At 37.4% G+C, this 27,501-nt stretch overlaps 1 protein-coding gene across 2 annotated transcripts; it reads right to left on the bottom strand.

Moving 5' to 3' along the window:
- Positions 1 to 23: 23 nt before the first annotated feature.
- Positions 24 to 25,713, bottom strand: LOC109040039 (protein ECT2). Of its 2 annotated transcripts, XM_019055812.2 has the most exons (15): positions 25,260 to 25,707; positions 21,941 to 22,011; positions 15,586 to 15,752; positions 14,220 to 14,352; positions 12,882 to 13,091; positions 12,158 to 12,304; positions 10,951 to 11,103; positions 9,474 to 9,561; positions 8,066 to 8,178; positions 7,294 to 7,482; positions 6,131 to 6,332; positions 4,617 to 4,777; positions 3,543 to 3,671; positions 1,998 to 2,157; positions 24 to 614 (listed from the first exon to the last, which is right to left on the bottom strand). In XM_019055812.2, exons 1-15 carry the CDS (start codon positions 25,333 to 25,335, stop codon positions 160 to 162), a joined length of 2,454 nt encoding a protein of 817 aa, XP_018911357.2. In that variant the 5' UTR covers positions 25,336 to 25,707; the 3' UTR covers positions 24 to 159. The 2 variants fall into 2 exon arrangements, with proteins under 2 accessions (XP_018911357.2, XP_018911365.2); XM_019055820.2 differs by lacking the exon at positions 7,294 to 7,482 and having other exon boundaries at positions 25,260 to 25,713.
- Positions 25,714 to 27,501: the final 1,788 nt, after the last annotated feature.

Here is a 27,501-nt window from a genome sequence, read left to right as displayed (position 1 = left end):
AACTAAAAAAAGAACAAATAAAATTAAAAAATTGCAAAAAGATCATCTATTAAAACTGGCAAGTTTTTCAGTTTTATGACTGATACATACAAAGAGTTTATTGACAAATATTTTGAATGGGCATTTAGGAACGGTAAAGATTAGATTCAATTCATTTTATCACCGTCCTCCTATAGGAAAAGAGGCAGTCCGTAACGGGCCTGTAACTTCTTGATCATCTTGTAATTCAGTGAGTAAATTATCTAAACTCAATGATTTGGGGATGGAAGATAATTTACGATGATTTTGTGTAATTGATGGAGATAAATTGTCAGTATTTCTAATGATGCTTTTCATGAAAACTTTAGAACGGCATGCAAAGGTTGAAAGAGATGTCAATCTCCTGGGAGAATGGGACGTATTTAATCCCACTTCTTGAGCACTTATTGTTACAATTTTGGGCCTAAAGGTGAGAGTACCCTCAATTTGCTCCATGGTCTTCTTCAACTTAGTGAGAGCTACTATTTTATTGTAATTTGTTGCATGTTTATGCTTTATGAGACGGAAAAAATAGTGTCTCTCTCTGAGTTCACCATCTTCTCGGCATGTGAATCCAAAGAGATCTTCTTTACCATCTGAAAAAATAGAGAAAAAATTTAATTACTTTCTTTTGATCATGATACAGTCAGTTTTGTAGATGTGCAAGTTTTCGCAGTTGTCAATATCATTATTTTCTTTTATTTGCTTATTTTCTTATTTGCTACATTGAGCTTGTTGTAAAAAGTGAAGGTAATACCACATTCCTTAAACAATTTTCCAACCATAACCAGTGCACAGTATTGTACGTAATTTTTCAAAAAATTCCGACTTTTCTACTTCCTTTTTAATGTTTTGTTGAATTTTGTAATTATTTTTTTGTGATTGTTGTGTCAAACTGACTTTTACTAGCAAATATTTGGCCTGGTTATGGGTAACCTCATATTGTCATTTATAGCACATATCTATATGTGATATTTTGAAAGTAACATACTCCAAGAACATGAGAATGAATGTAATGTATCTTTTGCAAGAACGTAGGATTTTTAATTTCTTAAAGTTTTAGAGAGGAACTAATTCCAAGTCAGCAAAACCGCATTTTATAGAGGCTCAAAGATGAAGAGAGAAAACCAAATATCCATCACAATGTGATTAATGATTTAAGTTAACGACAATATCTTAATATATAAAGTTGAATTCAGATTGAAATTGCGGGCGGACAGCTGGCCCTTTTGGGAGGGTCGTGGTGGCTGCCGGCGCGTCTCGAAGAATATAGGTTCCGAAAAATTATCCATCCCCCTGCATCGCGTTCCCGATTTTTCCTTGACCAAAAACGGGATTTTGTGGTAGGCGGGTTGGGGAGGGGGCCTTCTGCTGGGATCTCTTCCGTTGCTGCTTGGTCAGAGTTGTTACCATAGAACCAATGATGCCGTAGAGCTCATTGTCGGCTGTTTTAGATCATTGGAGAAAAAGATAGTTGGAATTCAATTTTTGAAATTTACTTGAGTTGTTAAAATGAGTCGTTCTCGAATAGGAAGAGGAATTAGTAGGTATTGAATAAGGTTCTCCGTTTGTTTTAAATTTTTTCAGGTTTTAGGTGTTTCTTTCAGTCGATATAGAAAAAAATAAATAATAAAGACAAGTTTAAACAGAACGATCAAAGAATATTGCATTACGCATCCAGCTTAGTTTTCTGAGGGATCAATCATGTAAAAAAAATTTCGAAAAAATTTCAGCCACTTTGCTCTCACAGTAGCAATAATAATTATATTCAAAACGCCCAAAATAAAACTACAAACCCTCCACAGTTGAACTACCAAAAAATTGATAGGCCAACCGCAGTTGATGAATTTTAAGGGAGAAACTCATAAATTATTTAGGTATATATGTTTTACGAATATTAAATGGATTTTGCTATCGGTGGTTGACGGCTGCAAAGCGGCCACAGGCCCCTAGTAAACAATAATATGATGTGAACAAACCATCTTCAGTGCAGACAATATTGTTGATTGAACGAAGAGTGGAGAACTTCATTAAAATGACGTGTTTATAGGGTTTGCCATGCATGAGTTTCATAATTTTATCACTGATAAAGGTCCCCTCTTTGGTTGTGGCAACGACTTCCTTTTTCTTCCGGCAAATCTAAAGATAAAAAATGCAAGAGTTACAAATAAAATGACAATAACTGAGGTAAGGCTGACATTGACTAACCAACATTTTGATAGCCGGAGTGCGAAACCACGCATCTACATTGCCATGTTTCGAAACTTCCGCTCCTATTTTATTTTTTCAAAGACCTACTCCTATTTTATTTTTTCAAAGGGAAACAAATCGACCAAATAGTTTGAAATTTTTACATAATACTCTGGAAACATAGAAGAAAAATCGAAGGAGTTTTTAAGAAACTACATTGACTACTTTTCCAAAGTAAAAGTAAAGTACAAAAGGAAGTCTGCAACATGGCCAACGGAGATATATATTTTGCACTTTGGCCATGGATTTATTTCAAGTAAATAAATGTCTGGCCTCCTGAACTTTAAAGTATAATAATCTTTCAGCCAAATAGTAGCTCCTAAAATTTCTCTTAGCAAATGAATCAAAGGCATTGCTAAGCCCATGATCAAAACACCATACTCAAAAAGTCACAAACTTTGAATCTAATTACCACTCACTATTACTTTCATAATGCCTTAAAACCCGTTAACTAGATGCAAAATATCTTGAAATCAAAATTTAATTGGTACTTAAGGAGGAATTACTTACTATTCAGTTTTTAGGGGAAAAATAAAATCTAGATCAATACCCCTTTTTTCAGTGAGGAACAGCAAGAGTAAATTTCCTTTGCTCTAAATTGATTATGTAGTACACATCACAGTGGCGAGGAGTGAATGATCGATGTTCGATAGTTCCTCATTTGAAACTATGGTAAAGTATCAACTATTGAGGTGCTCGCTGCGAACACCCTGTGTATTGAACCGTTTCCACAGGTTCAAACGGCAGATCAATCAATACATCGCAAAGCATGCCACGCCACTGATATACCGATAAAGTATAAATGAAAAACGAAATGTACACAATCCAACATGAAAATTAAACATTGGGAATTTCACCTTAAGAACTTGAAGGACTGCAATTTTGGACAGTGTTTCATAAAACCTGAGCCTCAATATCTTTTTTCATTTGGAAGATATGAATGAGCTAGGATTTTGCCTTTCATGGCTTCCCTCCAAATTTTTCTGGGGTTGAAAATTTGTGCTGAAACGCAACGGCTCAAATTAGAGTAATTAATCCATCAAGGTTGGAGAACGTCCAGGGGGAAAGGAAGTAATTGTTGTATAACATTGTTAGATACAAACAAATTGTTAATACAAAATAATTGTAGATGTTGCTCTGAGAAAAGAGGCTCTCCAAAAGAAAGGTAAGAAAATTTTTTCTCATTAGCCCTAGCAGTCAAAATAACACAGAAAGATATTGCAGGTTTTTTATTGATTAATAAGGATTCTGTTTTTCTCTATTGTGAATGTTACCTCAAGACAATCGGAGAAAATATAAAATACTAGGTAGTCTCCCCTTCGGCTAAGTGTTTCAGGTGCTTTGGAAATTTCTTGCGCTTCAAACTGGAAAACAAACGTCCTTGAAGATGAAATCAACGTAGACTGAAAGAAATATAAAATATCAATTTATCCACAAATCAAAGTAAAAAAAATTGCTGAAAACAAGTTAATATCAACGTTAAAGGTGCAAATTTCTTTGACAAATTTTGCCATTCTATTTTAAAGAGAGTGCAATTTTACTTTTAGCTTAATTTAGATGGTCCAGCTGATTTTGTTGCCAAACTTCTTTAGATTAAAAAGCTCTACTATGCTCTTTTAGATGATTCAGATACATTCCTTTTTAGATTAAACTAAAGAAAAATATATCATGGTTTGAAATGTTGCAGATTTTTTGATAATGCACTTTTTTTATGGACAAGCCGGCTATGAATATTGGACCAACTTTCCATGATTATTTTTTTTGGCGCTTGCTAAAAAAGCAAGACACATTTATTGATTGATCCAGCCCATGCAAGACCATATGCAATGGGACAAATATATTTTACATGGGCACACTGTCTCCATTTCTTTGGATTTTTGTTCAACATCAATTAACTGTATTGCCCCACTGAGTTGGGCTTTGTTGCTTCTCACTGATGGATGACGCTGGCAGCTCTATGAGTGATCCATTAGTGAATCAGAGCAAAGCCCAACATTGCCAACTGATGGCAGTTATCAGTCATGTGAGCTGGATCACCATGTCCCTGCTTTTATGAGGGACAAGCCAGGATAATGTAGTGGCATCGTAACTCACAGCCGCAATGACAGATTTTTAAGTGTCCTTAAAAACCTGTCACCAACCAGGATTAAACCAGAACCTGAGTGCTAGCAGCAAACTGCCTTGAACGCTACACCACTGAAGCTGGCTGACTGCACAATCAATACGCTGTGTACTTGTTGCAAAATAATAGGACTCCTTCAGTTGCTTAAATTTAACAAATTAAATTTAAAACTCGAGTTATCAATAGCTGTCATAATAAAACCAGTCAACATTTTATTTGAACTTACCGGGCAGTTTTCGATTAGATTGAAAACATCAAAGATTACTGAACGATCTGCTATATCTTTCCGAGCATCATTCAATGAGTTCATAACTTTCTCAATATTCCACAAAGCTTCACCAAGTTTTAAATAGTCTGGATGACTAGGAGGAGTTGTTGACAATAAATCTGGGGGAAAAAATCTGAATTAACTGTGTGCAGCAAAATGAGCAAAAAATAAAAAAAAGTCTAGAATGATAGAAAAACATTAAAAGAAAAAAAAATAGACTAAAATCTGAAAAAATTGAAGTTCTAAAATTAACAAGATAACTTGCTCACTTAAATGATATCTTAAAATGTTTACTTAAATGATATCTCTGCCACTTTGGCATTATGGGACATACAGAGAGTCGTTCTGCCATGGCTGCATATGCCTCCTGAGACAGGCAGTTGACCAATTTGAATAAGCGTTACTATACCACCATCAGGACTCCGACCAATGGTTTCTTTCATGTTCCTTAGACCTACAACTTATGCGGGTTTTCCAAATTGACTCACTGTGGTTTACAGAAATAATCATGATTTGGTCCATAGGCCACTGGATACGTGTTAAACGGTTGCCTGAACATACGCCTGCAGGCGTATTTTATCGAAAATGCATGTTTTTCTATCACTCCAAGGCTTTTTTGACACGGAGCATATCGTCTAACTAAAACAAGCTTTTGATATGTTATTATGGAAGCTTTAGAGCACATTATAACCCTGGTTTGGTTTTAGTTAAATGATGCGCTCATAGTTAAAAAAAACTTTTTCAAAAGTCGACTTTTAAGGGACATCCGCAAAAATCTTAAGGAAACTTGTTTCTCCAATTGTATGCACGCTACGTATGTTATAAAGGGCAGCTATCAAGCCTTGTTAAACTCTTACAGGGAGATTTTCTTCACTCCAAAAAAAAAACCCTAACGAACTAATTCTTTAGGATTTTTGTGGATGTCCTCTAAAAGTCGACTTTTGAAAAAGTTTTTTTTTTAACTATGAGCGCATCATCTAACTAAAACCAAACCAGGGTTATAATGTGTCCTAAAGCCTCCTTAATAACATATTAAAAGCTCGTTTTAGTTAGACGATGCGCTTAGTGTCAAAAAAGCCTCGGAGTGATAGAAAAACACGCATTTTCGCTAAAATACGCATGCAGACGTATGTTCAGGCAACCGTTTAAAACGTATCCAGTGGTCTATGGACCAAATCATGATTATTTCCATAAACTACATTGAGTCAACTTGGAAAACCCGCATGAATTTCCGGATTCTAGGTGGGGCCAAGAAAGGCCCTTATCGATACCCCTCCTTTATGAAATTTATCATGAAGATTGAAACGAAATGGAATCATGAAAAAAACATACATATCTTCCTCATGAAAACTTACATAAAATAGAGAAAAAAAGTTACATAAAAACTTGAACTTTATTTATAACTGTTCAATAGCTATGCAACTGGATTCTGTACAGTAAGAGAAAAGGAAAAAATTAAGAGCTGTTGATACCTTTGAGAAGTAAAGTTGTACTCCCTAACCGTTGAACAGGCCTTATTAACAGATCTTTCAGATTCTGCCTTCCGCATTCGTTTTTACACAGCTGCAAGTAAGCATGGAATCTTGGATTCTCCTTTTCACAATCTGTCAGTATTTTATTTGAGACATCGTAGTACCTAAGAAAAGGGGAATAGGAATCCAAGAGTTCTTGCGCCTGAAACCAAAAAAAAAGAGAAAAAACTTTAAACCCAAGAATAAAAAATTTGGCAAAGTAGCAGACTAAATGAGAGATATCTGGCAAAAATGTTGTCCAGTGACGCATTTGTAGAAGCCATGTGCAAGCCAAAAAAAAACAAATAAAGATATATTATTATTATTATTATTATATTTTACACAAAAATTATCATTTGTTAGTATTAAGTACAAATATGTATCATTAACTTTCCAATGAGACATCATTTTTAACATTTAAAAGACCGCCACTACTACATTAGTTAAATTAATAATTTTGAAAAGAGGCCATCTCCAATTTTTAAATTTATCAGAAGAGCAAAACGTTAGGAGAGTATGGGGATAGTGTTGGGCCATTGAGGGTTTTCCGAATTGGCGGTGATGATAATGTGTAGATCCAAACTAAAACCGAACATTTAAATGAATAAGGAGAAGGAAGAAATTATAATGGAGATAGCCTCTTTTTGTAATTATTAGTGGTAGTTTTTTATGCAAAATCCTTAAAGGTTTGCATAAAAATAAGGATTTCTCAATTGTTCAGAATATTCGTGATTTGTCAAACGAGGTTTGACAGCGTCTGAAGGCTCATGGCTCATACTGCAATCTTCCTTCTCACAGCAGTATTCCACCTGACCATTACCTTGTTTAAAAGAGAGGCAAAGACGCCTCTTGGTTTTGCTGATGTTTGAGTTCAAGAATAGAGGATTGTTGAGTTTTGGATAAAAAAAATGGTCAATAGAAAAAGGGAAGAGCATTTAAAAATGTCTTGGATAAAGAAGAACTAACAATGAATTAATGAGCTAGTAAGAGGTATTTATGAGGTAGAGCAAGCAGAAAGTGGGTGTTCCAAGCATAGAACGCAAGCAAGCAAAAGCAAGAATCATTTGTAGCATTACAGAAGTAACACAAGAAAAATGAAAACTTCCTTCAAGATGAAAACTTACTCTCTCGGAAAAAATAGGTCCAATTAATGTATCTGCATCACTCCAATTCTCTGCACATTTGACTAACTCAGCCAGAATAGTTACATGTACCTCATAAATTGCCTTAACGTTACCAAATATGATTCGTGCTTCTCCTTCACTTAGAAGAGCTCCTCCCACTTGTGATGGGTCAACAGTGCATTCGTGTATCTGCAAAACAATACAGTCTGGTCAAAAAAAGGTGAAGACTGTTTAAAACCTTGAAGCATGAATACTAACAATATGATGCTTTAGATGGAGAGCCGAGAAACGCTTCATATCTGGACCTTGAAAAAACAAAAAAGTAAGCTGCTATTGGACAGCTGAAACTTCAGAGGGCACAATTCAAATAGTACTTTACTCTTTCACAAATCTAAGTCTTTTGATATTTTAGTTTGTTTGTTTGAATTACAATTATGCAATACATTTTTACACGTTCAATTTCACATCCTAAATACGCTAAAATGAAACTGTTTAGTGGAACCTACTGAGTTGCACACCTAGCATATTTATGTAAAATTGTTTTTGTCAGATCAGGAAAACATGCAAATAACAGAAAAATTTGAACGCTTTGAACCACAGTTTCCAGCGATTGCTGCTATGCTAGCACTCTAAAATTTGACGGTGCAATGAAAACTCTCTGTTCAAAACATTGACCACTGTGATTGTTTTGGCCAAGCACGCCAAGCAGGAAAACAGTCAAAATGGTCAGTTTGGCAGTGAACGTGTTGATTGGTTAACTTCTTCAACTTACCCTCATTATTGTACTCAAAGCATTAACATAATTTTCTTCAGTTTGAACCAGCTCCAATAACTTGCAGGTCTTTTTGTTTGGTGACGAATTTGTGAATAGATTTTGACTACAGCCTAAAATCAGAATAGAAAAATAACTTTGATTCATTTCTTCATACTCTATAAAATCATACAAATACATGATTCAAGGACATGATAACTGGAAGCAAGGCAAAAAAAAAAAAAAAAAAAAAAAACTTTAATTACAATATGTTTATAGTTTTCCAGCACTTATTGAGCATTAAGTGGGTGAGCCAGAATTTTAAAATACGACTAAGAAGAAAAAGTGGTGAGGAGCCATAAAAAGTTGGATGTATGTGAGAATGGTAATCAATTTTAAAAACCTACATACTCAAACAGTATGTGCACAAATCGAGGGTCAAACTGCAGAGATATGTATTTTGCGGTGTCATGTTGCAGACTTCCTGTCGTATTTTATTTTCTACATGGAAAACTGTTAAACATCATTTCTTAGAAACTTCATTGAGTTTTCTTCTTTGCATGAAGGATATTCAGTGAAAATATCAAGCCATGACGTTGGTTTGGTTTCTTTTCAAAAACTAAAAAAGAAGCATAGATTTTGAAACATTGCAATCGAGATACATGGTTTGGGAGTTTCACTGCCGATATGTAGGCAATAATTGACGAGTTCTAGGAATCAAAAATTCATTTGATGCAATGTATAAAGGTGTCCATGAAAAATTTTCAGTAAATTGACAGTGAAATTGCAAAAATGTGTAACTTGGTTGGGGTGTTTCAATATCTCCGATACTATTTTATTATTTAAAAGGAGACCGAACCAACATCATGGCCTAAAAATTCCACAGAATATTTGTAAAGAGAAGAAAAAAAATCGCTGAAATTTTCAAAAAATCATGTTCAGTAGTTTTCCATGTGGAAGATTAAGAATGACTGAAGTATGCAACGCCACAAACCGAGATATGCATTTTTGCAGTTTCACCATCAAACTGTTAGTTTCTGGACAGCCTGGGGCAAAATATGTTCAGAACTTTAATTTTCTTTGAGATTCTACTTTCAAGAGCAATAAACTCCTCAAAAAAAAAAAAAACAAAAATTAAAGCACCACAGTACTCCTTATCAAAATTTCATGCAAAACATGATAAGTGTGTGCATTAAGTCCAAAATCAACTATGGGAGAGACATTAGTGCGTATAATTAACATACGCATTATTTAATTCAACCTCTTTGCATACAAAATGACTCATAACAACATAGTTCAAATCTGCCACTGGATCCATGCCATGTCATGTATTTCTAATCAGCTTGCGCTCTCTAAAGTGTGAGTACTTTCTAAGGTTCAATGATATTTCAGTTGAAAATAGAAAATTAATACGTAAGCAGATACTTACGATTATTGTTGTTTAAGAGACCATTTTCTTCTAGCAAAGGCACGGATGGAGAGACACATTTTTTACTATAACTTGATCGTAGTCCATTCTGAAACCATTAAAAAGACATTAACGATAGGATAGCATTAAATAGGAGGATCGAAGTTTTTACTAGCCAGCTATAAGTATATTAAGGTGATTTGATGGACGCCATATTTTGTGTCAGAACGGCATGCGATATATCGCATCAATTGGTTTCATTTTTTCAGCTACTCGGCATGTTTCTCAAATTTTGAGATCGCAATTCTGTTGTCAGGAGACTAAAGCACTCACTTACTAATTTTAACATAGAAATTCAACGTAATAAATGCGTGGTTTTCTCTCTAAAAAACCACACCTTTATTGCGTTGAATTTGTTTGTAAAAATTGGTAAGTGAGTGCTTTAGTCTCCTGACAACAGAATTGCAATCTCAAAATTCGAGAAAAACGATTAGTAGCTGAAAAAATAGAGCCAATCGATGCGATATATGGCACGTCGTTCTGACACAAATTATGGCGTCCATTGAATCAATTGCCTAAGCACTACCAATCCTCATAGTGTGAGGAGGGAGGACATTGCTTAGACTTATACAGTGAAATCTTGGTGTGCCAGTTGTTAGCAAGGGTAGGATTGCTGCGCAATGGATGATTGATGTAGCATGACTAGACGGGAGGGGGATTATTGAACATGATTTTCTTTTAATACAAAGTTTTTTAGCTGCTGAGGCCACTTCGGTTCCTGAGGTTATTTTTTTCTATTGATTGTCACACAGTAGGTGAGCCTGATCTAAAAAAAACAGAAATTTTATTTTACTTGGCAACAGTTCAAAGTTCTGATCTCAGTCACCAGGAAGAGAAACCCTATGGATACTTGCAGAGCCATCGTGCAATGCTGTAACATGTTTTGTTCTGTTTTAGGGAGACTTTGTATGAGCAATGTCTGGCGGTTGCAAAGGATCTGGGATATTTCTTCTTGTAGATAGTTGATTTTTATGCACATCACACTGCTAATGCTGTCACTTTTTGAGTTTTTCTGGGGAGGGATATCCTTCATCAAAAATTTCAGTGCACAAATGGTTTTCTGCTTTGAAATCATGGATTATTGTTCTAACATCACTTGGGCAACCATCAGCAGCTAGAGCATCAAATAGTTAGCAAGAGGGGGACCAATTAAACAGCAACGTGTTTCATACCAAAATTGTCCACCATTGTGATTTGAAGATTGCTCCATGATAAACTAATCAGTTTTGCAAGTTGATAAAGTTTCCATCAATAATCTCCATTCTTAAGAACACAAATTTTTTCCATTTGTTTGGCCGCAGACAGCCGCCCAAAGCCAGGCCAATATTTTGAGCGATGAAATCACCTTTTTTAAAGCAAAAAACCTAAAAAATGTGATTTTGAAAAAAAGTTCAATAAAATGAAACAAAGACAAAAATAATAGGACGTTTGAACTCACGTTAAAAAGATATTCGCTTTCTTTTGCTACAGTTCCCTCTATTATGGACTTCCAAAACCAGGCTGATGTCACTATGAATATTGGAGGATCAATATCAGCAAGATCAATATCAAGAAAATCATGAGTTATACTCTTTTCACAATCATTCACAACCTGTAATGAATCAACAAAGATAACACATGTATTACAGAAGAGTACATAAAGTTAAAAAATCTATCAATCATTTACAACCTGTAATGAATCGGCGGAGATAACATACGTAGGTATTTTGAGAAAACACATGAAGTTTGAAAAACCAGTCATGTACTGTACCCTTGTTTCTCAAGAGGACTTCATCACACAATAGAGACTTGCAGATTATTTTTAGTGACTGAATGATCGATAAATACATTTTTACCCCTGTAAGTTGATAATTAATGATATCGAAACCTTCAAAATTTATGATGGAATAAATTTAAAATTGTCATGGAAGGCTTTTATCTGAAAGTCTGAGCAATTCCCCCACATGGCATTCTTTAGCAGCTAGGTAGGTACGCAGTGGGCTGTTGTTTACACTGATCAACAAAACAAGGAGATAAAGGAATAGAGTCCAACCGCCCCAGCTCGTTGCACTTATATTTCAAAGCGAATGATTGCAAATGCAAAACGAAATCAAGATACATTTTAAGTGTCAATTCCAAAAAGCCCTCCATTTTTCTTTATCAGTTTGGTTTAGACAATAAATAGGGTTTAGCCAGCAGGCTGATTGTTAAAATTGATAGACAAGGCTATAAACAAAAGAGACATAGGGAGTATGGAGCGATCCTATTGGTTGAGATGGGTAGTTCTTACAGACTATGGGAGAAAATGATGGACTAACTAAAGGGTATCTTGTGGGTAGCCGATAGTTAGTCTATTACCTTTATACTAATGCTGTGTACTTCTATATTTCTAAAAAAAAATGCAAGGAAAATTTGACTTTTCAAAACTTTCAAGTATTTGCATGACTCACAAAATTCCTCCAATTAAAGAGAAATATTGCAGGGATTATTTTTAACCAATTAAAATCTATTCTTGGGATGAAATGGTTAAAATTGAAAAAATCAGTGTTTGGAGCCACTTTAAAACAAGCTATCATATTTTTTGGTAATTCCACAGCCAAACTAAATCTTGGAGGTAAATAATCTAGGAATTGAATCACAAAGAATAATTTATGAAGATCACTTACAATATGTGTGCATCTTTTTGTTTTTATATCATTTAAAGCAACAAGTGTTCCACCATTCTCGGATAGTCTTCTAAGATGGACATCATCATTTGTAAAACCAATAAAACAGACATAACAATTGCTAAAAACTTTAACTGTGTAGTCAACCTGAAAGAAAAGGATGTTGAAAACAGTTAGCAAATCAATTATGCAACATAGGAGTATGAGTAAAGGAAGGTATTCCTGTATTTGATGTTGGCTTTCTTCTTCAGAATTGTATCACCAATCACTATATTCACTGTTATTACCACATTCAATACGAGCAATGTTTATTGTTGTGGTAACAGAAATGGTTTCATAGTTTACATAAATTCTTCATATTGTTTTATTTTATGAGACGGCAGATGACATTGCAGTAAAATCACTTTTTTGACACATAAAAAGCACACAAAAGAAAAAACTGTAAAAGGATCTTTCACAATATCTTAAAATAGATTACTAAGCAGAGGCAGAAGGAAACCCATCAGCAGGCTCTTTTTATTTGAAAGAGCAAATTCTCCAAAATCAAAAAAATGATAAGGCAAACCGAAAAACATATGAAAGCAAAACATTTTGTGCACCCCTAATATTAGTTAAACAGTATCTCTCCTGTGTAATGAATTTTGAAACTATTCGTGCACGGCCATGGAAAACTATTCATTTCTTACATTTTAATTAGATTGAACAGATCAACTGTTGTTCTTACCACACTGATATCACCGGCTTTAAATCCTAAATCTTTTCTTTGCGACCAACATTGGAAAACCCAATCGGTCGTTATAACAGGGAGGTTGAAAGTACCCCCATATTCATATCCGCCCGTGGATGAGTGATCGGTGATGATGTGTGTTACTCTACTGCCTACATGGTGAACCACACTACCACCCATATGCCTAATTAGGTTCACCATTAAGATCTAGAAAAACAGAAAAAATACCATAAAGAGAGGAAGCAGGAAGTAATGGAATAAGACATTAAACTTATGACTTGGAAAGATGGCGCTCACCTTAGCCACAAAGTTGACATGTTATAAGAATAATCTAATGCATTTCTCCAAGAATTCATTGCTACTGTACTCACATTTTGAGCACTAACCTGAGGCAAGGTATTTATAAAAATGAGAATTATAGGGGGTGAGCAGAAAGTCCATAACTCTTCCTGTAACTTTAAAATGCATGCATGTATCCAAACAAAATTTTGCAGGTGTCTCAGGGTCATTGAGAGCCCATTTTTGGCACATTTAAAATTTAGGGGGCAGGGTGCACCTTGGTCAAAATTTTCAAATAGTAGCACTTCTTCATGATTCATCATTAGAGAGGTAATAAAAAACAATAGGAGGCTAGTACAACTTTTCGTTCGCAAGTTACCTCTGATCAAACTTTCACATGAAAATGATTTTAAACCTCCTCCCTGAAACCTTATGACAAACTGTATTTCTTGCAGGGAGCGGTCTAGTTAGAGTGCATATTCTTCTATGCCTCCACAATTTTCTGCATCTCGCTGATCAAAATTTTGTTAAATCTTTGGAACACGCAAGCTTTTTACGAGAAGCATGTTGAAACAACGCAATGATTCGACCTGAGAACCCTTTAAAAAAAACCCCCCTCTCAGCCTCTGCAATTTTTAAGGGCATGCCCGCCATTAGGTCACAATTGCACAGTCGAGAACACTTTGCTCTTCTGGGTCCAGTTCTCTCAAGGTAAAAGTAAATACCTTTTGAAAAATAACTCAGATACCTGACAGAGCTCAATACGATTAATGGTTATGGCATAACCGCCCCCCTCTCAAGCAAAAAATGGGGTTTGTCAAGTATGACCGTCAATGTAATAACATGTTATTATTAATTTTAGGTGAATAAGTTTTGCGTTTTCTTACATTAAAAGCTAACATCGAGCACATGAGATGGCTTGACAAGTTATAAGATTGGCATTAAGTCATCCATAAATAGTTAGGGAGTGAAGTAATAATGAGACCACTGGAATATATCTTCAAATTCCAAGGATTTTAACGAATTAGGCTGTAAAGGGAAAAGAAATCAACATACCTTTTTTCTTTTATTATTTTTAACATCACAGAAGAAAACCATTGATGTCATTGCATTACAAAACAATGGTCTTTTACGTGTTTCTAAACTTAATTTATCACAGGCATCGATGAAGGCTGGAGGTCCACGGACTCTGTTGACAAAGATAGTGAGAAGGTAATGAATGTTGTTGTACATCAAGAAAAGAGAAGTCTGCCTTTAACGTTTACAGAATGAACTTGGGTATGACAATAAGTGAATCATGGAATACAAATATGTTCAGGAGAGGCTTTTTCGGAAAAAAGAGCATGCAGCATGAAAAGATAGCGTAAAGAGAGTCAACTAGAACTCTGCAGGGTCACAGGATCCAGTCTAGTTGGTAACAGAGAGTTTCAGGGACCCCTCGACTTTATTGGGTGATAAGATTACAAGGGTCATTCTATTAGGCAGATGCAAACTTTGTGCGATCAGAAAAGAGACTGTTGAGACTACTGGTTATAAAACTGGAACAATCTGTGGTTACACTTGCACCCAACAATTGAGGCACTGGATGCGAAAAGGGCACTTTTCAGTTGCAGTGTTTCAGAGTCTCATCTAATATTTCATTCATGGTAAGAAAAGTGAATGCATTCATTTCACTAAAAATTTTACTGAATATTCCTTATGATTCTACAATTTTCTATGGAAAGAATTCTGGAAAAATCATCCATTAAATTCTTCTTCAAGGGATTAATTCGCAACAGAGATTCTGAAACACTGCAATCAAGAAGTGCCCTTTTCGCATCCAGTGCCTCAATTTTTTTACAGTACAAGGATCTGCATGTAAAAATGGACCTTTTGTGCACAGACAAACTTAAAGAAAGTAAGTTCTAAACATTTCTCGTTGTCAATTACAACTCAAGTTTCAAAAAAATCAGTCATAAAATGAGTAAATCTGATACTTGTCACACATTCTTCACAGCCTGTGTCATATTTAATGCTCCCAAGTCCCACTGCAAGCCTGCAATGCTAGGATCGAAGGCGATCGTTGAGCTTTGGCACCCTTGAACTCAACCCATAGAAATCTGAATTTCACCAGCCATTTTGAAAGACTCGGTTCTTTTTAAAAATCACACGTCAAATTCATTTTTAATTTGCCATAAAATAACCCCAGCTACCTACCAGTTTTCAAGAAAATTCTGAATTCCAGGTGCTGAAAAGGAGCTATGTACTATTGCATTACATCAAAAGGAACTAGCATGCAGTTCTTATATACATGGTTCCTAGTGCCTCAATTCACTTTTACATGGTTCTTTTCGGCACAAATGCAACCTCTTCGGTGGTATTGCAGGTGTTGCTTTGAGAAAAATCATCAGCATAAATATACTGAAAAGACATGATTACTTACTGAATAATCTTTGGAGTGGAGCGAACTCTTTGTTCAAGGTGTTCAAACAGGGGACCTTCAAAATCATCTATTACGACTAGAGTTTCGGCAATAATATCTATTAGGTCATTTATTTCAAATTTGTCCTTAATAACCACATTTAAAGAGCAGCTGAAGTGTTTTTGTAGCTGTAAAAGAGAAGGAAAAACAAATGAACATGCAGAATCACAAAAAAGATTAGGTTCAATGGGCTATCTGCCAAGCATTCAGTAAGATTTACAAGACATGGAACTAATTTATTTCAGTATCAAATAGCAAAATCATCAATGATATTTTGAGAGAAAGTATGCAGTAACATACAGAGAGTCCTAGACTACTGGAGGAAAAGAAGACACCAAGCTATCAAGTGCAGAATGAACAACAGCCCGAAATGTTCGCAGACAACTGACAAAATATAAAAAAATGAGTGAGTAAAAAGTGTCACCGGCTATGGATGACAGAGGGCACAGAGATTTTCTGCGCTAGATTAGCAACATAAACTAGATACATAGATACATAAAATCAGCTTTCCCCTCCTCTAAAATGTGTGACTTTTGGCTGAATTTTTATTTAAGAAATACGTACTCTGGAGCGAATCTTTATAACTGATCTCAGTAAAATATGTATGAGAGTCAATGGCCTTAAATAAAATTACTTTTGGTAAGATAAAACTGAGTAAAAAGGCAGAATTCCTACCAGAGAAATCACATGAAATTCTGAACATTATTATTGTTTCAGTAAAAAAAATAAACCGTTACAGGAGTTCTGCAAAGTAACTATTAATCAGAATGACTTTAACAAGGCATTTCTTCTGATTTCATTGCTATAAAACAGATGAATTGAAAACATCAACCATTCTTCTGCAGAGACAAGCTGTCTTTGAAAATTATACGTTGGATGGCAACAGCATACTATGATTCAAAGATGAATTGAGAGCAAAAAGTGAATGAGTTACCTGTTGCAGTATAATTTTTCAATTCACAGGGATCATCCTTTTTTCCCCCTGTTTCATCGCAAATCATGATGATGTATAATTTAGGATTATATCGCTGCGATGAGTGTGGATAAGAAAACACAGGCTCTGCTCTATGATAAGAGTAAAAAATGACTGATTTTTGTGAACTAATACTTGGGTACTCATGCTATCCTTCGTAATCATTACTGTGGAGATCAGGGTTGAAATTTTCCACTTCCAACCTCAAAAATTTAATCCTACTTAATTTGAATGCACTGAATTTATTTGACAATGAAATCTCTATGCCCCTAAGCGATATATGGGATGCAAATACTACAACCAGCTGTGGCATGATTATGAGGAGAATACTGTACATTTGATCAGTGAAAAACATCTTAGAAATTTTCACATTGGCAAAGGAAAAAGTTAACCTTTGAACATATCGACAAATTCTATTCTTCAGCAGATGTTTGTTAAAATTTAAAGGAATACATAACAAACTTAACACGGTTGAATTCACACATTATTTATAAAGAATGAAGAAATCTGCGCCGAAAAAATCGAGAAACAGAGAACCACACTTTACTTTGTTTGCTTGTTATGTTGGTTATGTTTGTGTAACTCCCGCCCCGCGTGTGATGGCGTCGCGTGCGGCGCATGCGTGATGAGCGCTTTGCCATTCATGAATGAACCATTCAAAACAGAACGAACCAATGAGAGGCCAAGAATTCGTCCTCGTACTCATCGTAGTACTATGCGTAGTATTTTGTAGTAAGTGTTGCCAGATTGAATGAGCGAATGACGGTTAATGCTTTCTTTGCCGTAAACATGATACTGAACATGTGCTGTACCCGCGATTTCAATAAGATTTTTGCATGTTTTCAACTTACGCGCTCCTAGTAGCACGAAAACGAACTACAGTGCGTTATACGTCGAAATCTGGAAATTCGGCTTTGAGAGTTGAGACTTCATTCGACGATAGCAGCTCAGCTGAATATCAGCAGTGACTCATCCATACGAGTTAACTCATGGATGAGGGAAGTCGATTTTTATTATTGTTTGAATATTGTACATTAAATATTTGGAATAAATTGAATTAAATTGAATTGAATATCTTGTGAAAATCAGCTTCCGCAGACTGATTTTCTTTTCCTCGCGAACGGGATTCCCTCAAAATGATTATCGGCACGGGTAGGCAGCCTTCAATTTTGCCGTGCTGATGAGTAAAACCGTCGTATCAGCGTTCGAATGTTGCTACATATACTTACTCTCAGAAAAGAATTATTTTGGAGGAAAATCACGAGTATTTCTCCATGTTTTCAAACTTTTTTTTAATAGATGGTTTTTAGGCGTTTTATCTAAAATATACCGCGGCCTTGGAAGAAGACTTAGCAAATTGGAAAGTAATTTTGTTGTAATAGGTATAAGAGGGTAAAAAAAGAGTTATTTTGTTATAATAGGTATGAGAGGGTAAAAAAGAGTTATTGTAGGTCTGTTTGTGTTAGTATTCTGCGGTGAATAGAGGATTAGTAGGGTAGATTGAATGAGTTGAAGATAGATCGATGTGTGCTGGATTTTTTTTTTAACAATGGTTAGTTGAGGGCATGAGTTCACGTTCACAGACGCTCGACTGGAACGACTTGTATTGCTAACCTAGGACTGATTGCGGGCCGTGAAAAATATATATCCAGATTCCAGGACATTATGAATTCCAAGCTCCAATAATTTCCAATTATTATTCCAGGAGATGAGAGAGAGAGAAGTTGATATTTAGAGTTGAATTTTGTTGTAAGAGAGAAAGATGGCTATTTTTTTGTAGACTTTGAGCTCAGGGTTTTGTAGAATTTGAATAAGGGTTGTTGGGAATTAAATGTGTTTGGAGAGTTGGTATATTTGAGATTTGTTTCGTTGTTAAGACATTCTAAGAGTATATGTTCCCTGGTAAAAATTGGCAGTAGAATGTGTGTTCCAAAATACAATAGACCTAAAGCCGGCTGTAAGATTACCAAAAGCTTCTGTTGCCGGCTGTACAATTTCTTTTAGCCTTTTATAGCCGATGGCGACTAAGCAACAGCCAGACGATAAAGTTTATGCTAAACGTTACTAAATACGGATACTAGGACTTAGTTTTTGGACTACCGCTCTCTTTTTGTGCCGTAGTATCTTGATTTATTTTGCGAGGAAAGCTCCGTACTTTTGAAGGATGCCTGTCATTCTTAATATGTTGGAGCGCCTTCAATTTCTTATGATACTGTGTGTGACCTCTGGTGTGAAATAGTTGCTTCAGACGCCGTGGCACGCTGCGGCGCGGCGGGCGGGCAGAGAGCGCGAAACGCGCATTGGCGCCTACAAACCTAACAGGGATACTTCACGCATTGCGCAATGCGTGAAGTATCCCTGTTAGGTTTGTAGGCACCAGTGCGTCGCCGCGCAATGCATGAAGTATCCGGGTTAGGTTTGTAGGCGCCAGTGCGTCGCCGCTCCGCTTTGTGTTAGGCCCTAATATTTAATCTCGCGGAGTCAGCGTTTTTCAACTCATGATTTTGAAATGTTTACACACTCTATATGGATTATTCTTATTTTAATTGATGAAAAAAATATGTTTTAAAGGAAAATATAACGTGTGTTTTGTAAATATTAAGGTATCAAACTTAGTGATCCAAAAGGTATCCAAGCACACGAATTTCTACACAATTTCTTATAGCCTATTATGGCCAATGGCGATAAAGTGTGAAGCCCAGCGACAGGAACCATAGCCCGACTGTATACTTTTTTATAGCTTCGTATAGCCCGGCTATATGATTTGCTCCGCTTTCTACAGCCAGCTATATGATTTTCAATAGCCTTCTTTAGTCGACTATAAGAACTCCTATGGTATTTTGAAATGCAGCTCCTATCGCCAATTTTTACCAGGATTCCATTGGTTACACTCGTCATTAACAGTCATTTTCAGATTTTTTAGATCCAATTACGAAATAAATCTTCTGAAAAATCGGAAGAGAAATATGCACGAATTTTCCTGAAAATTCGTCATTTATCAATGAAATTTAGCGACGTCTGAAGGCTCATACGGCGTTCCTTCCTACAACTACTGAATTCTGAGGGGTTCAGTTCGTTTTCGTGCTGCTGATGGAGTGCGTAAAACGAGGAAATGCAAAACTCCTATTGAAATTTCGGACACCAATACTAAAAGCTCTCAGTAAGCCTCCTAAATTTTCATTTCTGGTAACGCTTAGTTCCGGCGTTCTACTGGACCGATTTTCATGATTTTTTTGCAGCTATCGACAGGCAATTGTCTCTAGATGAGCCAGCTTTAATCAGATTTTGGAAATAGAACCCAGGGTTTTTTTTATATAAGAGTAGACGAGGGAGCATAGGAGGGGGGGGGGGTCAAAATTTCCATCACATTTCCGGTCATCCCATAATAAAAACAAACACGTTGAAAATTAAATTCGCATTACAGCAAATTAAGTAAACTGCACACACTCTTGGGCATATTAAAACGTCACCTTCCAGTCAAAGTATCACAAGCGACATGCGACGTTTCAAAATTTCCACCGCCATTTTATTTGTTTACAAAGAAATCGTTCGACAAAGCTGTCCGAAAATGTCATTTAATTTTCTTTGTGCTGCCGATAAAATTCAGTGAAATTTTCAAACAGGTTCAACCAACAATCTCTCTGTGAAAAAATAAAATGACGGCGGGAATTTTGAAACGTCGCATGGCCAGGGGCGTAGCTAGGAAATTTTTCTGGGGGGGGGGGGGGGCATGGGACCACCTCTCGTGGTGAAGAGAGCGGGGGGTGGGTGAGGAATGGAGGATCCCGTTTTTTCTGGGGGGGGGGGGCCACGAGATATCTGGGGGGGGGGGGGCAGGCCCCCCCAGGACCCCCCTAGCTACGCCTATGCGCATGGCGCTTGTGATGCTTGATAGCCGGAGGGTGACGAAACGACCTTACCGATGTAAACGATGTAGACGATGTAGACAATGTAGACGATGTAAAAAAAAAAAAAAAAAAAAAAAAAAAAAAAAAAAAAAAAAAAAAAAACTCTGCTGGAACTGATTTGAACGTTCAAAGCATTGCCAACCCTGAGCAATAGCCCCCTGGATAAGCAAGATGTTTTATCGAAAATGTGACAACTAACTAAGGGCCCGAATGGATTTAAGAGGGACTCAAAAATATGGGGAGGTGACCCGTGAAATTTTCACGAGCACATCTGAAGTGCCGAAGTACTTCAAATGCATGACCTATTGACCTGTACTTCAGCAGCTGTACCTCAAGTCAATGACGTGGCGTGCTTTGCGATTCGATTGATCTGCCATTTAAACCTGTGGAAAAGGATCGATTATCAGGGTGTTCGCAAAGAACACCCTCATAATCGATTCTTTACCATAGCTTAAAAAGAATTATTAGCTTCAACTATATAGCTTCTGAAAATATCGATAATCGATCATGCACGCTTCGCCACATCAGAAAACTTCAGAGATCCACATGATCTGAACTTCAGATAATTTTGGGTCCCATGCGCAAACTTCTTTTTCTCTGTGTAGTTCACAAGCATGCGACTATTTTAACCTCCGAGTAGGTTTCTGGCCTATCCATCCGGCATGAAGGCGCATCTACCCGTGCTAAGTAAAGACGTCGCGTCGTATGAGCATTCGAATGTTGCCAAATTTCCTTTCAGAAAATATAAAGAAAGTTATGAATATTCTTCCTTGAATTTTTAAGATTTTTCCTATCAAATTACGAACACAATCCCCTGAAAAATCGGGGAAGGAATATTCACAAATTTTCCTGAAAATTCTTGATTTGTTGGGAGAAATTTGGCAACGCCTAATGGCGTATTTATACGGTGTTCTTCCTTAGCGAGACAGATTTATCTTTCGGAGTTCTCAGTAAGTTTCTGGCTTGTTCATCCAAAATAAAACTATGTGCCTTTTGCTCGTTGGGGTATCTATCGAATGTCAAGCAAACGTTAAACTTTAAAAATATAAATTTAAAAGTATACGGTTTTGACATGGGTGTCGATGATTTTTGTTAACGTGCGTTTAAATTCCTTCGGCAAAAATCATCAAAACTCTTGTTGTTGGTGTTAAATGGACCGCGTTAAGCAGAAAGAAACCAAGCCACATCAGCTATTGCCAAATTTAATTGGGCAGTTTAATTTTTTTTACATGAAAACGGTTTTGCAGATTTTTGTGCTTTCAATGAATTTTCTGCGTAGTACGAAGCGAATTCCTTTAATTTTCTCAAGGAATCCGCACAAATTGTCTCTTGTAAAAATTTAAGGTGCCCAGATTTTGGCAATAGCCGATGTGGCTTGGTTCCTTTCTGCTGAACGCGGTCCAGACTCCAGATATGGGCAGTAAATCTCTCTTACCGGCTTAGCTTTGGCGAGAAGATACTCGTCGTGTTTCTTGAGCAGGAACAATATGCTGCGCGGAGTGAACCCTGAAACAAATTAAACATATTATAATTAACACCGATTCACGACGAGGAACTGTTTATGAAATACGTAACGCTTTACCGCCGTGCTAAGGAAGAACGCCGTATGTGCCTTCAGACGTTGCAAAATTTCTTTTGCAAAATCACGAATTTTCGGGAAAATTTGTAGATATCTGTCTTTCGATTTTTCATAGAATTTTCTTCGTAATTTGAAAAATAAATAGTTGTATCATTGCGCCGTAAGAATGTGACGGAAGATTTAAATGGAAATAGCCTCCATGCACGCTGGGCGTGTCGATTTCCTTTGACATTTTTGCAGTGGTGAATGCAGAGCTGAAGTGCGCTCCAGCTAGAATTGTAGTTAGCAAATGGGTGGTTTTTCTACGGGGATTAAAAATAACGAGTGGTACGGAATGTAACAAAAGAATATGAACTATGCAAAAGGATAATCCGGGTATCGGAACTAGGCTGATTTGAAAACGCCTTCAAATGCGGCGTGATACCTCATGCATTCCGGAGAGTTCAAATAGTTGTATCATTGCGCCTTAGAAATGCGACGGAAGATTGCAATTGAAATAGCCTTCATGCACGCTGGCCTTTTCGATTTCCGATAACATTTGTGCAGCCATGAATGCGCTTCAGCTAGAATTTTATCCAGCAAATGGGTGGTTTTTATTGGAGGGTTATAATTAAACAAGTAGTTAGAAATGGAATCAAAATAATATGAACTCTTCCCTAGTACGGCAGCACAGTGGCATGGCGTGCTTTGCGATTTATCGATTGATTTGTCATTAAAGCCTATGGAAAAGGATCGACGGAGAGGGTGTCCGCAAGGAACACTTTAATTATCGATTCTTTACCACAGCCCCAAATGGGGAAATATCGATAATCGATCGCTCACTCCTCGCCGCAGCCCTTCTCTTAGAGACAGCGAGGAAACTCTCTTAGGCATGTGATGGATGTTTCCCTCTATATCTTGGAATGTTGAGTCAAAAAGTGACCTTGATTGTCTCTAGCATGCCCAGATAGCTCGGAAAAATTAATTTTCCACGGATATGCCTGTTTTAGGAGAGTCTTGATTTTCCGGAAAAATGGGGAGTATAGAGAAAAAACTGACGTCGTTTTCGAACTCAGCGTTAGAAATTACACGAAAATTAACTATGATATTCCATTGGCGGATCGAGACACCTCGAAAGCAGTGGCGTGGCGTGCTTTGCGATTTATCGATTGTTCTGCCATTTAAACCTATGGAAAAGGATCGATAAACAGGGTGTTCGCAGCGAACACCTTAATAATCGATTCTTTACCATAGGTTTAAATGGCAGAACAATCGATATGTCGCAAAGCACGCCACGCCACTGCTCGAAACGCCTCGGTCCGGGGGCCTCGGTCTCCCCAAGAAAATGGTTGAAGCATCGAATATCGACGGTGAAAGTACCAGACCACGTATCTCGGTTTGCGACGTTGTAGGCTTCCTGTCATACTTTATTTTTTAAATGAAAAACCACTCAACGTCAGTTCTTGAAAACTTCCATGATTTTTCCTCTTCGTGCAGAGAAAACTCTGTGAAAATTTCAAGGAATGATATTAATCTGATTTTCTTCAAAAAAATAAAATGTGAACGGAGATTTTCAAACACCGCAAATGAGATGCGTGGTTTGTTAGTTTCACCGTCGATAGCACCGTAAAAAAGCAGATTTTTTGAAAAAAAAACAAAAGAAAACCATCGGATATGTGGCTGATTTTCGTTTCACCGGCTATACTTTCTTACAATATTCCACAGTGCTTTTCCGCTTTCAGATTTGGGGGTTGCGAATTTTTCCATTAAGACTTCGTTAGAACCACTTCCCGAGGGGGGGGGGGGGGGAGGGTTATAATCTGGTGTCCTCAAGGCCCCTACCCCCCTGCAGAAAGTTCAAGTTCCGCACTTTAGTGTTATGTGACACTCGAACAGTCTGAAGAAATGTCCTGGAATCCAGAAATCATCAACCGATCGATCACCAACTATCAAATTACTCTCCAATGTGCTGAAGATACCTATCCACCTTAAAGGAACGATGGAACGTATTTATGCTATATTGTGTGCATGGGGTTTGTGTAGGCCCGCCACATCCCATCTCGGGCTCTGGTACCAGTTTTAAGGTCCGGGCCCCAAGCACGGAGGGAGGGGGGGGGTCCGAGGGGCATCCCCCGAGAAATTTTAGAATTTATACGACTAATCGGACGCATATTGAAGCTTCCATAAAGAATTTTTCCACCAATTTCTGCGGAGTAATTATGTTTTTTTCTTTTCTATGCAAAACGATAATCCGGGTATCGGAACTTGGCTGATTTGAAAACGCCTTCAAATGCGGCGTGACACCTCACGCATTCCAGAGAGTTCAAATATTTGTATCATTGCGCCGTAAGAATGCGACGGCAGATTGTAATTGAAGTAGCCTTCATGCACGCTGGCCTTTTCGATTTCCGTTAACATTTATGCAGTCATGAATGCGCTTAAGTGCGCTTCAGCTAAAATTGTTTTTAGCAAATTGGTGGTTTTTATAGGAGGATTATAATTAAACAAGTGGTTAGAAATGGAAACAAAATAATATGAACTATGCAAAACGATGATTCCGATAACGGAACTTGGCTGTTTTGAAAACGCCTTCAAATGCGGCGTGATACCTCACGCATTCCAGAGAGTTCAAATAGTTGTATCATTGCGCCGTATGAATGTGACGGAGGATTTAAATGGAAATAGCCTTCATGTGTGCAACATAGTTCCGTTTAGCATAAAATACGTCCAATATTGACGGTGAAACTCCCAAACCACGCATCTCGTTTGCAGGGCTTCAAAATCTTCGCTACTATTTTATTTTATTGCCGAGGAACTATCAAAATCATTCCTTGAAGTTTTCACAGAATTTTCCTCGGATTGAGAGGAAAAATCACTGAAATTTGTAAGATTTGATGTTGAGTAATTTCCTATTGAAAAAAATAAATATTACAAGAAGTCTGCAAAGCTGCAAACCTAGGTACGTGGTTTTTGAGTTTCACCGGTCGATATATATGTAGCATCACGTTTTGCTCTCTCAAGAATTTTTTGGATTGACATGAGACAGTTCATCTGACCTCCCTTGTTATCTCCCCCCCCCCCTCCCCCGATAAACTGGCTCTAATCCATATTCTGGATGAGGTTTTTTTTCCCTACGAATTATACTTCTCCCCCGCCGTTTGTCAAATCCATCCACAAGAAATAATATTCAACTTACCATTTGTTCCGTCCGACGTGGAGACACTATTCTGGCTGAATGTCGAGCAATCCGTTAAATTGGCGGTTTCCTCCATGTTCTTCTCGTCACCAGTTTAACTGTCGTACACATGGAGTTTTTGTGGCAACACGAAAAATTGTGTGAAGCACTAACACAGCGATTCGAGATTTTCTCAAAGCAAACCCGACACCAAAAACCACGACGTAAAAAGACCTTCGAATTAATAGCGGTGATTCACTGACTGACGAATTGACGCGGACGACACTGGCAAATGGTCGAATCTCTTATCAAAGGCCGTAGATAAGAGGCGTTGATATGATATAACGCGCAGTTTACACTTATTTCAGATACCGAATGGGGTATTCGGTCCGGCGGCCTCGGAATCGCGACTAAGTTGATAATCTGAAATAGAAAATTCTCGGTTGAGGTGGAGGACGCTTTGAGATGAAGCAAACAAGGAGACGCGAAAATTAGTACCTGGAGGAGGGCGAATGAAAGCGGCTCGGCTAATACCACGCATGTCTGCTTTGATTGCACCTGGGCCCGAGGATAAGACACCCAAGACATGCTGCACACCTTACGGTGATGGCGCGCTAAGTAAAAACACCGTATGAACCTGTGGATGTTGCCACGTCTCTCTTGAAAAAGCAATACATTTTGAGAGAAGCTATGAATATTTCGCCTTGAAATTTTGACGTACTTCAGATCTAATCACGAGTGAATTTCGCTGAAAAATTGGAGGAAATGTAGCCCCAAGTTTTCCCGGGAATTCGCACATTATGAAAGGAAATTTGGCAACGTCTGAATGCTCATACGGCGTTTTTCATAGTGGCTGCCGTATATCGGTCTTCGCGAAGCCTGGGTCGGACCGTTAGATCCGCACCTTGCCACTCTGGGTTTTCCCGCCCGTGGTTAGGATGGGCAGGCAAATGTCGTATGCGGTCATGCGGTGAGGCATGCGGCGTCTAATGACTGTCTAACGAGTCTGAAAATGAAGCGACGGATTTTTAACGAGTTTCATACGGGTAAGCGATTAAAACTTCACCGGTGACGCAATGCCTTATATAGATTGAGTGCTCTTATGTTAATGTCTGAAATGCAGCGAGAGCGGAACAATTTGGCATGACTTTCACTAGAATCGTACCTATCTGGAGCAGTGTTCTTCTGCCTAGGTAAAAGTCGGGCCATGGCGCCTAAAAATATGGTGTCTAGAATTCTTGACCAGGCTCACTCCCCGATTTTCCACTGATTTTCCCTGATTTTAAGGGGCTCATTCCCTGATAAAAACCCGAAGTTTTCTCCCACTTCCCCGGGATTTTCTGGGGAAAAAGAATATACTTCTCCAGAATTCCAGATATGGATATCGATTTTGATTCATGTTTCAGCCATTTCTTTGGCGCCCATTCAATATTTTAATTCCAAAAGCGTTCCTGTGATGTTTGCGTTTCCTGGTCAATGAAAGCCTCTCCATTATTTTGATGATTTGAAGCTTCAAATGTGTCATTCAAGAGGTACTGACCCTACTTCTTTCGATTAATTCTCATTTCGACGCCCATATAAGTCTGCAAACTTTCCGAAAGGCACATCCAGGGTGTCAACAGATTCAAATTATCCCTGAGTAGAGCTGAGCATCATACCCAAATATTATTGGGTTTTTGGGATTTACTATACGACTTTACTAGCAGAGAGCTAAATGGACCGGAAACCGTGCAAAATTCTGCAAAAAAGAGCATCTTCTTAGCAGCTTGCAGCTTTGTAAGCCTCGTTAGCCTTTTTACCGAAATGTCCTCAATTTTACCATGCAATAATTGCAATTGGTGCTTCTTAGGGACTCGCTGCTCTCTTTCTCTGTTGTGCTAAGGAAGAACGCCGTATGAGCCTTCAGGAGTTGCCAAATTTCCTTCTACAAAAAACTGATTGACTAGGAAAATTGTGAATGTTTTTTCCAAATTTTTCAGATAATTTGGTCCACAATTGAAATTTGAATCTAATATATCAAATTTCAAGGAATTTATGCATGACTTTCCTCAGGAATACAAGTTTTATCGGGGAAAATTTGGCAACTTTCGAGTGTTCATACGGCGTTTTTCCTTAGCACGGCAGATATGTATGACGATGACCGGCCATGCGGAAAAATGATACAAATGCATTCGTCGCTGCTAAGATTATACAACTTTCGATGCGTTTCTTCGTCAATCGGAAGCTTTTAGTTTCATGTTTGCCCCCTGAAATATTCTAATTT

The sequence above is a fragment of the Bemisia tabaci genome, chromosome 1, assembly GCF_918797505.1.
Source record: "Bemisia tabaci chromosome 1, PGI_BMITA_v3".
In the NCBI taxonomy this organism is placed as follows: domain Eukaryota; kingdom Metazoa; phylum Arthropoda; class Insecta; order Hemiptera; family Aleyrodidae; genus Bemisia; species Bemisia tabaci.
This window is presented reverse-complemented; position numbering and strand designations above follow the sequence as displayed.

What these genes read in the sequence shown, in the direction of transcription:
- LOC109040039 (XM_019055812.2), bottom strand. Translation starts at nt 25,335, where the DNA reads ATGGAGGAAACCGCCAATTTAACGGATTGCTCGACATTCAGCCAGAAT. An exon ending in CTTTGAGTACAATAATGAGG is followed by an intron (nt 7,483 to 8,065) that starts GTAAGTTGAAGA and finishes ATTGTTTTGCAG; the next exon opens with ATACACGAATGCACTGTTGA. An exon ending in TACAACTTTACTTCTCAAAG is followed by an intron (nt 4,778 to 6,130) that starts GTATCAACAGCT and finishes TTTTTCCCCCAG; the next exon opens with ATTTATTGTCAACAACTCCT.